The 12,433-nt window shown below is 43.4% G+C and overlaps 1 protein-coding gene across 2 annotated transcripts in view; it reads left to right on the forward strand.

Annotated features, from left to right (window-relative positions):
• WASHC5 (WASH complex subunit 5) overlaps positions 1-9,317 on the forward strand; it is a 55,056-nt gene extending 45,739 nt beyond the window's left edge. The window contains exons 25-29 of one of the 2 annotated variants that reach the window (XM_055545796.1): positions 375-504; positions 1,940-2,036; positions 5,976-6,129; positions 6,966-7,053; positions 8,905-9,317. In XM_055545796.1, the coding sequence (XP_055401771.1) occupies positions 375-504; positions 1,940-2,036; positions 5,976-6,129; positions 6,966-7,053; positions 8,905-8,961 (526 nt within the window). In that variant the 3' untranslated portion in view covers positions 8,962-9,317. The remainder of the gene's footprint in view (positions 1-374; positions 505-1,939; positions 2,037-5,975; positions 6,130-6,965; positions 7,054-8,904) is intronic. The other variant, XM_055545798.1, reaches the window with a different exon arrangement.
• Positions 9,318-12,433: the final 3,116 nt, after the last annotated feature.

The raw sequence follows: 12,433 nt of genomic DNA on the forward strand, positions 1-12,433 counted from the left end.
CTCCACCTGACCAGCAGCTTGCTCTCATTTTGAGCCTCGTGCTTAAAGATAAATAATCCACGCTTCTTGGTCACAAAGTCAGTGTGCTTTTGACAAAGTAGGTATTGAAACTAGTTCAGTCAACTCATAAAAATTTAAGTGGTGAAAGCATTTGATTTGGGTGAACTCTAAAAGAAAACATAATTCAAGTTCAGATTTCCCACTTATCACCAATCACAGGTATGGAAATTGGGAATTCAAAGGGAGCAAGCCTTTGTTATACAGATGAGGACACTGAATCCCTGGAAGATTATATCATAGCTTGTGTTAACTGTTGTCTGTATTCAGTTTATCTCTAACATTTATCACTATTGTTGTTGTTTTTCTTCATTCAGGGCACTCCTAGCAGATATCGAAGCCCACTATCAGGACCCTTCACTTCCTTACCCCAAAGAAGATAACACACTCTTATATGAAATCACTGCCTACCTGGAGGCAGCTGGCATCCACAACCCGCTGAACAAGGTTCATGATTACTAACATGTAATATAATGGTGTGGTGGGAGACAGGGTGGGACCAAAGGCCATCTGGCCCAGGCAGCAGATCCCCGCGCTGCATCTGATATTGGAAGACCTGGTTCCAATCCCAGAACCTCTGTTCTCGTGATCCTCCGCCCTTTCTGGGTTCCCATTCCCTACGTGTAATATGAAGATGATCACGCCTCCCCTGCCTGACTCAGGGCTGTGGGAGTCAACAGTGTAACAGTGTTTGTCAGAACTGACTGACAAGTGCTGTATCGGTAAGAGATGAGTTTTAGGTTTCTCTGAGGTTTGGTATTTGAAGTGCTCCTAAATGGTGGCATCGATCCTTCTTGCCCAAAGACTCTTCCCTTCTTGCTGACAGTAATCACAGTCAGAATCTGGGGAGACAGGCTCTCTTCTGCTGTTCTGATCTCCATAAACCTCTGAGAACTGGAAGCGTTTTTCACAAGTTAGTGCCAGATCGCATGTAGTGCCAGAACCTGTCCCAGACTGACTTGAGGCTGTTTATACTCTGGTGAATTGTCATGTTTTTGCAGAAATACAGATAACTTTGCTTATAGTCTACACTGTATTGCCTACCTAAAATCTTTATTGTAATATGAAATTCTGAAATCTGTATGATCCCCTGGGTTTGAGGTAAGATTATGACCATAAATAGCACCTAACATTTTACTAGGAATTACATGCCAAGCACTGTGGTAACCCTGAATAGGTGCTCTCACTTAATCTCACAGCAGCCTCATGAAACGTGCCCCTGTCGGGGGAGGAAGCTGAGGCTCAGGCTGATACCTTCCCAGGGCCCACAGTAGCCAGCGATGGAGCCAGGCTGTCTGACCAGAGTTGGTGCTGCTGGCCAGGATGCCACCTGCCTCCCAGGGAATCAGGATGACTAGAGCGGGGAGATGGCTGGGTGTGGCCTGACTGTGCTTTCTGCCTCGTGAACTGGGCAGGAGACCGCTCTGTGGCATTGCCCAGGGAAAAGGAAGTGGCAGTGGGAGCCGCGTTTGCTTTCCTTACGCACGGCCATGCAGTGCCATGTGGCTCTTCCTTCTTTCTGCCTCTTTTCTCTCTCCCTGTCTTTGCCCTCCTTCCAGCTTGGCCTTGACTTTCTTGCTCATCTCCCTCCCCCCCCCCCCCCGCCCCCTCATTTTGTTACTGACATTAAGAGGATTGGAGGGAGAAAAAGAGGATTGGGGGTATCTGGGAGTGACTGGTAATCTCTACGCAAAATTGTTCCTTTCCCAAGAGGGCTAATTGTCAAGTAGGTGTCTGTGTTTGGAGGGAGAGGGGGTCGGTGGTATTAAATAAAACTCTGAAGGCAGCGAATTAATGGAACCACCCTAGTTTTCAGTAGTCAGAAGAGCAAACTGAAATTAAATGGCAGCTTTCCATTTGAAACTGTGTTTTCTCTTTCCAGATATACATCACGACAAAGCGCTTACCCTACTTCCCAGTGGTCAACTTTCTGTTTTTGATCGCCCAGCTGCCAAAGCTTCAGTACAACAAAAATCTAGGTGCTGTATGACATTTATTCTTTACAGTAAGGAACAATGGTGGTAGATTAACATCTAACCAAACATCCCTTGGTAGAGAATGCTATGTCACATATGAGGTCTTTCTTAGTAATTGCATGTTTATAAAATTCCACGTCCTTGGGCCTCTGAAATATCATGAAGACGGTGGATTTAATATCAACCAAGTATAACCCATCTTTAACTTACAGTGGTTGATTATCCAACTTGTAAAATGTGTGGGACCTTTGCTTCTCTCTTTTCTTGAAAGGAGCTGATTTTGGTGGGACAGAAATTTCTTTTGGTTAATGTCCTATTCTTTCAGTAGCTGTCATGTGCTTACTGTGGAGCTTTGGTATGAAGAGTAACAATATAGTTACAGAGAGGAGACTAATCCTCTGTTACTTTACCCTGGGATATCTGTTACTTTAGTTTTGAAAATACTTGATACAAACAATAGTTACCAAAGGCTATCAGTATATTTGTCCTATCCAGCATTATAGCCCAATTTTTTGTGTGTCATTGACTTGATCTTAAACATTTTTAAAAGATTCCCAGGTATTTCGTCTGTCTCCAAACTTAGTAGAGTTTTTTAAAGTCTGCTATAGAGTTTAATTTACTTTAAAAGTATTTTCTATAAATGTAACTGTATACTTTTTTTAACCAGCAATTCCAAAATGTTTTTATTCTTTGAAGTATTTCCCTTCCTATTTCAAAAGTTTTTTAGGATAAAGATGTGGATTCTCTTTAAGGTTTTTAATTTCCTCATTCAAAAAAATTCCTTTATTCCAGACACAGCCCCCATAACAATATTTGTCACAGCCGCAGAATGCAGGGCCTGGTTCTCAGTCACTTAGTGTTACTCACTCAGCCGTGTCCGACTCTTTGCAACCCCGTGGACTATAGTCTCTGTCCATGGATTTCCAAGGAAGAATACTGGAGGGCGTTGCCATTCCCTTCTCCAGGGTATCTTCCCAACCCAGGGATCGAACCCAGGTCTCCTGCATTGCAGGCGGATTCTTAGCAGCTGAGCCACAGGGAAGCTCAGTCCCTTAGTCGTGTGTAACTCTTTGTGGCCCCATGGACAGTGACCCACCAGTCTCCTCTGTCCAGGAGATCCCGCCAGCAAGAATGCTAGAACGGGGTGCCATGTCCTTCTCCAGTGCAGGGCATGGCAGCACCCAGTAAACCTTGGCTGTAGGGTGGAGGGAACAAAGGTGTGTCTGGATTCTGACTTCACAACTTGCCACTTGTGTGACATTGGCCAAGATACTTAAACTTGTGGGCCAGTTAGAACTTAGAAATGCCTGTGACGGTACCTCTCACAGAGCAAGTGCTTACCTGATGCTAAATCCTTTTCTGGATATTGGTCAGAATCGGTGTAAAGAACTATCCCAAGATGGAGTTAAGAGTTCATCTCAAGATTGAGATCCATGACCTCTCTCTCTTATGACTAAATAAGAATGTATGCTTCTTTATAATAAGGCGTTCTCAGCACATGAAGATACCTTGTTTTCATTAAGACTGTTTGCTCACTGGTCTCATCCTTTGTTACCATTTCATTGCATGTGGTTAAGGTCAGGCTCCTTGATTGTACAGCTGCTTATGAGAAGCATGTCACTATGCCACAGAATTCCCAGATCTTGAAATAAACTGTGAAGTGTCTTAGAAAGTTCCTATACCTGACTAGAGTCCTTTTCATTAATCAGGTCAGTGTGTTAAGTTGGGGATTAAATTAAAGAAAAAGCAGACTGAGGAAGGAGCATCAGCATGTAGTGTACCCTGAAAGGTTTTATATAAACCTTGTGAGCATTGTTCTCAAGACTGATCTAAGAAACACACAACTGCTTTGGTCAGTCTTTTAAAAAGGAATCTCTGTGGTGCTCCATTCAGAGAAATCTTTGTTGTAGACATCCCCTTTGCTATCTATCCGGGAAGGATTCTCTCTCCGTGTTCTGAGTACAGCTAGTGTCTTACAGTGGGCGTTGAGTAATTTGGAATTACTAGGTTATGTAATGGAGAAGGCACCCCACTCCAGTGCTCTTGCCTGGCAAATCCCATGGACGGAGGAGCCTGGTGGGCTGCCGTCCATGGGGTCGCGAAGAGTCGGACACAACTGAGCGACTTCACTTTCACTTTTCACTTTCATGCATTGGAGAAGGAAATGGCAACCCACTCCAGTGTTCTTGCCTGGAGAATCCCAGGGACAGGGGAGCCTGGTGGGCTGCTGTCTATGGGGCCACGCACAGTCGGACACGACTGAAGTGACTTAGCAGTAGCAGCAGCGGGTTATATAAATCAAGATAGCTTGTTTTGGCGTCTTAAATAAGTTTTCTCAGTCTTCACAAGAACCCACATGTGGGAATTGATTAACTTTCTAATCAACTGCCAATCCTTTTCCCAAAGTGGTTGTACCATTTTTACAACTTACCATCATTTGGCCATCTCAATCTTTTTAAACATTATAATGGGTATGTGGGGTATCTCATTATAGTTTTAACTTGCCTTTCCCTGATGAGTTATGATATTGAGCACTTTTTCAAATGCTTTTTGGCCATTCTTTATATATTTTTTTGTTTGTTTATACTTCTTTGTTAAGTATCTGTTCAAGTCTTTTGCCTGTTTTTAAATTGAGTTGATAGCTTTTTTATCACTGAGTTGTAGGAGTTATTTATTTTATGGATACAAGTCCTTTTTTTGATATACATGCTGTAAATTTTTTTTCTTGCAAAATGGTTTACTTATTCATTTTCTTACTTGTGACCATAATGAGCGGAAGTTTTATTGCTGATGATGTCCAATTTATCCATTTTTTTCCTTTATCATTAGTCCTTTCTATCCTCTAATAAACCTTTGCCTATCCCAAGGGCACAGATTGTCCTTTTTTTTTTTTTTCCTAGAAACTTTATACTTGTACTTTACATTGAGGTCTGTGGTCTATTTCAAATTACTTTTTATGTGAAATAGGGCTCAAGGTTCATTTTTTTTCCCCATAAAGATACCTATTTTTAGCATCAGTTATTGAGAAGATTTCTCTTTCTCCATTAAATAGTGTGAATATCCATGGAAGTCCAATTGCTCCTTTAAGGGTATGACTATTTCTGTATTTCCTTGTCCGTTCCATTGATCTGTTTACCTGTCCTTATGCCAGTACTGTCTTGATTACTGTAACTTTATGCTAAGTCTTGAAATCTGGCAATGAAAGTTTCCAACTTTGTGGGGGTTTTTTCCCAACACTGTGCTCTGTCTCCTGTTCCCCAAGCAGCCATTCAGGTGGGTCAAGGTCTCCATATTGGGACAGAAGTCCTTAGTGACAAGGCCAGCTTTGGCACTCACTCACTTGGCATAGTTCCTTCCTCTCCTGTCCTGACTTCTGCACATTCTTTTCTTGTGTAACTTTTTATCCATCTCTATTTTACTTTTTAATTGGAGGATAACTGCTTTACAATGTTGTGTTGACTTCCGACATACAACAACATGAATCAGCCCTAAGTATACATATGACCCTCCCTCTTGATTGAACCTTCTCCCCACCCCACCAGGTTATCACAAAGTACCACGTTGAGCTCCCTGTATTATACAGCAGCTTCCCATCAGCTATCTGTTTTACATATGGTAATGTATATGTTTAAGCGCTACTCTCTATAATACTTTCTACCATTGCATCCATTAATTACAAAATCCTAAAGAAACAATGATGGTAATTATAAAAATTAGTACCCATTTTAGGGTGTTGAATCCTTCAGACCACTAGAAGCCTCCACCAATCCTGGATCCAATTCGAAATGTAGTCCTGGATTGTCATTCCCTCCAGATAATCCTCTGCCAGAGATCACGTGGGCCCCAGCATCTTGACATTCATGAACATTCATCCTGAATGAATGCTGCGAAAGGCCAGCACGTCCCTCGGTGGTGTAATCTGTGGTCTGTCGGTCCTCGCAGGAATGGTCTGCCGAAAGCCCGCCGACCCCGTGGACTGGCCGCCCCTGGTGCTGGGGCTCCTCACCCTGCTGAAGCAGTTTCATTCCCGGTACACGGAACAGTTCCTGGCACTGATCGGCCAGTTTATCCGCTCCACAGTGGAGCAGTGCGTAAGGTACAGAAGGCCAATCAGGAAAAAGTGGAATCAGTGTTCCAGAATGGGCTGGAAACTGCACACGCCAGACTCCTCCCCTTATTATCCCCCTAGTAGAGCCGGGAATCGGCTGCTCACCCTGCTCTGTACAGCAGGTTCGGGCACATCTCCTGTTTGGGCAATTAAAGGCGTGCCCATCCTTAGTCACACCGCTGAGGAGTCACTGGGAGTGCCCTGGGAGCACCCACTGTGAATGAGTCATGAGCACCATGAGCGAGCCCCACGGGGAAGAAAGTAGATGCCTGCCCCCCTGCCATCGTGGGTGCTGTACCCAGACCACAGTGAGCCCATGTCCTCCCCTGGGCCACTTACCCAGGGACGGCTCCACCCTTCAGTGGGAGTCAGGGAGCCACCCCACTGTCAGCACAGCCCGAGGTCCTGGTGTGAAATCAAACAAATGAGACACGGAAGCTCCTACCTGATAGAAAGCTTGTAAACCTTTACTTTTTCCTCTCCTCCACCCCAAATGCGGCTTTTCTGGGATAGAACAAGTTATGTATTTGCATGGGATGCTGGGTCCTGAGTCTCCTTCTCTGTTACCCTAAAGGGTCAGCAGGGGCCACGTCGTAAAGACCCATGTAGACCATTCAGAGAAGTTTCGATTCCCTCCTCCAGGCTGTGTGCTGAAGATCAGCCAGCAAGATATGGCTCAATGTAATAATCAAGAGGAGATTCTGTAGATGTGTCTCTTCTTTGGCTTCATTTAGTCATCTGTCATTTTTTTCAGTCTTTCACTATTTTGACTAAGGGTCTACGTACAAAAGCAGTTCATTGATCCAGACTGTTCTGTGTTGCAGCCAGAAGATACCAGAAATGCCTGCCGATGTTGTGGGCGCCCTTCTGTTTCTGGAGGATTATGTTCGGTACACAAAGCTACCCCGGAGGGTAAGCAATAGATAAAAAACACTATTGATGCCTCTTTGGGACCTCCCTGGAGAACCAGTGGTTAAGACTCCACACTTCTATCACAGGAGGAGCCATGGGTTCCATCCTTGGTTGGGAGACTAAGATTCCCCATGCCACACAGTGCGGCCAAAAAAAAAAAAAAAATAATGCCCTTTTTGTAGGAAGATGGTTTAAAGAAAGGCCCTGGACTCATGAGGAATGAAGTCCAGAAGCTCATTCCCTGTGGACATCTCTGAGCCCCTCACCCTGCTCTGCCCCAGGGTTCGGCTCGGAGATGTTCCTCCCTCTTCTGAATGTTCAGTGCTTTGCGAGAAGGCATGATTTGAACACAACTTCCCTCCTCATCTTCTCACCCTCTGCCATGCCCTCCTCCAGTCTTCAGGTCACCCTGATCAGGAGTTAAGATGGGCACTCCAGGAGAGAATTCCTTAAGAGGCCAGGGTAGCGAATGATTGTGTGGTTTGTTTCTTCATCTCCACAATAACCCAGTTCCTGCAGCCCATTTGGCTAAGTTCCCTTCATGGTTGAAGTGTTGTACAACCATGTTCCCAAAAATGACAAAAGTTCACCAAGATACCTGTGTAAGGATGTTCAGAACATAAAATTTAGCAGAGGTAAAGGACACAAGATTATGTGATCCTCGTTTTAAGTGTAAGTGTTTTAAGTGTATGTGTGTGTATAAATTGCAAGAATTTGATACAAAACAATTATCACTTTTAGTTTTCTTTAGGGAATTAAGATCAAATATTGTTCCTTTATATACTCCTCTCCATTTTCTAATTTTCCTCGAATTAGCAAGTGATACAAAGGTCTGTCTAGTCAAAGCTATGGTTTTTCCAGTAGTCATGTATGGATGTGAGAGTTGGGCTATAAAGAAAGCTCAGCACTGAAGAATTGATGCTTTTGAACTGTGGTGTTGGAGGAGACTCTTGAGAGTCCCCTGGACTGCAAGGAGATCCAACCGGTCCATCCTAAAGGAAATACTCATGAATATTTATTGGAAGGACTGAAGCTGAAGTTTCAGCTGAAGCTGAAACTCCAATATTTTGGCCACATGATGCGAATAACTGACTTGTTTGAAAAGACCCTGATGCTGGGAAAGATTGAAGGCGGGAGGAGAAGGAGATGACAGAGGATGAGATGGCTGGATGGCATCACCGACTCAATGGACATGAGTTTGAGTAAACTCCGGCAGTTGGTGATGGACAGGGAGGCCTGGCATGCTGCAGTCCATGGGGTCACAAAGAGTCGGACAGGACGGAGAGACTGAACTGAACTGAACTTTATAGTCAGAAAAAAATTAAACATTGCTTTTAAAGACTACCAATTTCCAGCACTAGATGTCCTGTTCTTCCTAGGTGGTCTTAGTTAATTATGAGATGGCCTGAGCCCAGTCTTAGTCCTTCCCAGAGGCATGTGCATTTTGTAGGTCCAAGTGCCTTTAGGGGCCAGGGGGCCTTCTCGTCTAGGGGTCGGGCAGTGGAGGGCTGGGGAAGGGGCTGTACTGCACCCCTTCAGATGTCAGCAGTGCCAAGAAGTTAAACATCAGTGGTAGAAATGCCAGAAAAAGACGGTGGTTTCAATTAGTGGTTCAAAGGATGTCTTCCTCTGTTTAATTTTCATATGGAAAATTTTAAATTTTTTTATACCATACCAATATAATAGCATGTAATAGGTATCATGTTAATATATTCATGTTACTCTGCATTTTATTTTCATTTTAAAACTACGCCACTCCATGTTATTTTTGTCTAGGACAGATTACCAGGGACTACTGCTGAATTTGGTCTTCTTACACTATGACACCGTTAACTCTTTCGTTTTTTTTAGGTTGCTGAAGCACATGTGCCTAATTTCATTTTTGATGAGTTCAGAACAGTCCTGTAACTTTTTTTGACTTCTGCTTCTTCAATGAAAGGATTATCCTTAAATCTTCCCACCATCACTAAAATGAACTTGGAAATGAAAAGAAACCCACCTGCTCGGAGAACTGCATTTTTTCCCTTTCTTATGGGAAACATCAGACATTCTGAGTAAGATGTATCCACTGAACGAGTTAATATAATTAATATTGTTTAAATCATGGTATTATGTACAATTTATATCATGTAGAAGCAGAACACATTTTTGTACTGCCTCTTATAAATGCTGACTATAATTGCTATGTATAAATCCACTTAGTTTTATGTTCTAAAGAACTATTTGTGCAACTCCAGATTTTCAGTAAAATAGTATTGCCAGTACCCGAAGTCATTTTTCTGCCTGTTTTTCAAACACAACATATTCACCCAGCAAAAAACCTTGCCTGGAAGGTAAGAGAGGAGCCTGGTAGGTCCGCTCTTGTGTCCATGGTCACATCTGGGACAGGCTGGCAGGCACATGGTAACAGCAAGACTGGAACCAGGTGTAGAGGTCACACCATCCACGGGCCGCGGACCACGGCAGTTTACTCAGGTCTGAGGCTCAGTGTCCTCTTCTAACCCCAGATACCTCAGGGGTTCCCTGCTTCCCTTCTGTAGGACTCCCCAACTTCAGCTGCTCCTTCCTCAACAACCCCTGAGGAACCCCACCCCAAGTCCCCATAACAGCCCCCCCCTCCCTTATTTTTATAACAGCCATTATTACCTTTTAACTCCTCCAAAATCCTAAATGACTTCTGTATGAAAATTACCCTGAGAGGGGAGCGGCCACCCTCTTGTGGTAGTTTGGCTAAGAGTAAGGAAGGCATTTTAACTCTGTCCATGTAGTTAGCTCTGTCCTCTGGAGAGGAGAGGAACAAGCAAAACAAAAAAAATCTGAAATGTGGAGCTTATCGGTCATTTAGCAAGTGCAGAAAAAGCAGCATTAACTTGCAGTCAGGAGGTAGAGTTTGAGTCCCGACTCCACCACTAGTTAAACTTTGTCGCAAGACAGCCTATTGGCATCATCTGTAAAATCAGGGCTAATGATTTCCTCTGTTCCCTTCAGTTTTTTGAATTTATGGTAAGTTATTTCTTCAGTCAGAAAGTCTCAAATCCTAAGATACTGAAGAGAAAAAAATGACACACTGTATTTCGCCATCATAGTAGAAAGGATTTTTGAAAAGCATCTAGTCGGCCGAGGTGGAGAAGGCAATGGCAACCCACTCCAGTGTTCTTGCCTGGAAAATCCCAGGGACGGGGGAGCCTGGTAGGCTGCAGTCCATGGGATCACACGGAGTCGGACACGACTGAAGCGACTCAGCAGCAGCAGCAGCAGCAGTTGGCCAAGGGAAGTAGGAGCTTCATCAACCCAACCTGGTGAGAGCCCAGGGAGGAGTCTTGAAGGTGAACTGTTGCCCGGCGTGTAAGGAGTCTAGGCGTCCCACCCACGAGGCTGGCACACGGGAGCTCAGCCAGTCCACGACCATCCTGTGTCCCCTTCTCAAAACCACCTTGTGTATGTGTGTCTTCGTCGTGTCCACCTCTGCGACCCCATGGACTGTACAGCCCGCCAGGCTCCTCTGTCCACAAAATTTTCTGAGCAAAAATCCTGGAGTGTGGGTTGCCACTTCCTACTCTGGGGATCTTCCCGACCGAGGGGTTGAACCACATCTCTCGTGTCTCCAGCACTTGCCAGAGGGTTCTTTACCCCTGAGCCCCCTGGGACGCCCCTTGCTGGTTTTCATTTTAATCACAATAACCACATGAAGTGAGATTTTTAGTTCTTCATGAAAAACTCCCCCCAAAGAAAGAAAGCTGATAATAAAAAGGCCAGTTCTAAGAAAGTGTATTTTTAACCAGAAAATAGAAGTATAGGATTAGTAAGAGGGGAATTTTACAAAACCAAGCAATGAGCCCACATACACTGTGCTAAAACAAGGCAAAGTGAAAATTTTCCTCAACTGAGAAAATTGCAACTTATAAAAGGTGAAAAAGAAATGTTAATTATAAAAGTTTTAAAAGTCATTGTAGCCCTGATCATTAGAATCTGCAGTACTCACTTAATATTTCCTGTTCTCTTTTACTGCTCTTTTAAGGGAAACAATTTACCTTAATGGTATTTGGGGGTTTACTTAGGTCTCATGATACTCTTCTGACTGTACATAACCTCTTCCAACATAGTGTAAACTCAGTAAAGCAAACTCTGGGAGATAGTGAAGGACAGAGAAGCCTGGCGTGCAGCTGTCCGTGGGGTCACAAAGAGTCTGACACAACTGAGTCGCTGAACAACAGCATCAGTCAAGTCCGACCGAGTTTAAGGCATTATGCCAGATACTGCAAGTGCTTATTTGTTCACTCACTGTTTCTTTTTTCAGATGAACAGAAAGTATCTCTTCATTGTTAACTAGTTTTGACATCATCTGTTTCCCAATGGCTTTAGTTTGGGGCCATGTTTTGGAAAATTGATAGAAACACAAGGGATTCAAAAGTATTGTTACTTGTATGAGAACTTCTTTACAACTGTTTAAATTCTCTCCTTGGAAAATATTAGTTATGCGTAGAAAATGTACATCTATACCAAGTTCAGTTGTGAGGTGTTTGGGTTTTGAACCATACATTATATAATTTAGAATTAGTTACTTTTTGATTGTAATAAAATGATAGCAAGTTAACCTTTGAATTTTTTTGGCATCTTGAAATTGGAAACAGACTGATATTGTCTACCTGGACCTCAAGGAAAAGTCAGAAGGCAGATTCATGTTGATGTATAGCAGAACCAATACAATATTAAGTAATTAGCCTCCAATTAAATGTATATTTAAAAAAAAGAAACTAAATCCCAAAATCATTAGAGCTTGGCATTTTGCATATGTATGTTTAAAGGATGTGTACCCATGATGTACCAGAAAACATCATGCTGGTACTTGTTTTACTTTCTTTATAATCCAGTTTACAGTCCAGTGTATATCCGGTATATAGTCTAATATACACCAGTCTATGTCCAGTGTATAGTGTACAGTACACATCTGGAACACAGCTGGATACATCTGGTGTACTGTCCACATGCACAGCTGAAGCACATCTGGGACACAGTGGGACGCATCTGGACATACCTAGTGTACAGTCCAAGGGTACTTCCCAGTATTCAGTACAGTCTACCATCCTGGGCACAACCTGTGTGCCACCCATCCTGTGTACAGTTGAGGGTACTCTCGGGTGTACATCCCATGTACAATCCATGTACAGTTCAGTGACCACTCTTGTACATCATGTACAATCCAGTATACACTCATGTATGTCCTGCGTACAGTCCAGTATACACTTGTGTACGTCCAGTGTACAGCCCAATGTACAGTCCAGTGTATGGTCTAGTATACACTTGTGTATGTTCAGTGTACAGTCTAGTATACACTCCAGTGTACAGTCCAATAGTCATATACATCCAGTGTACAGCCCAG

Source organism: Bubalus kerabau, chromosome 14, assembly GCF_029407905.1.
Source record: "Bubalus kerabau isolate K-KA32 ecotype Philippines breed swamp buffalo chromosome 14, PCC_UOA_SB_1v2, whole genome shotgun sequence".
In the NCBI taxonomy this organism is placed as follows: Eukaryota; Metazoa; Chordata; class Mammalia; order Artiodactyla; family Bovidae; genus Bubalus; species Bubalus kerabau.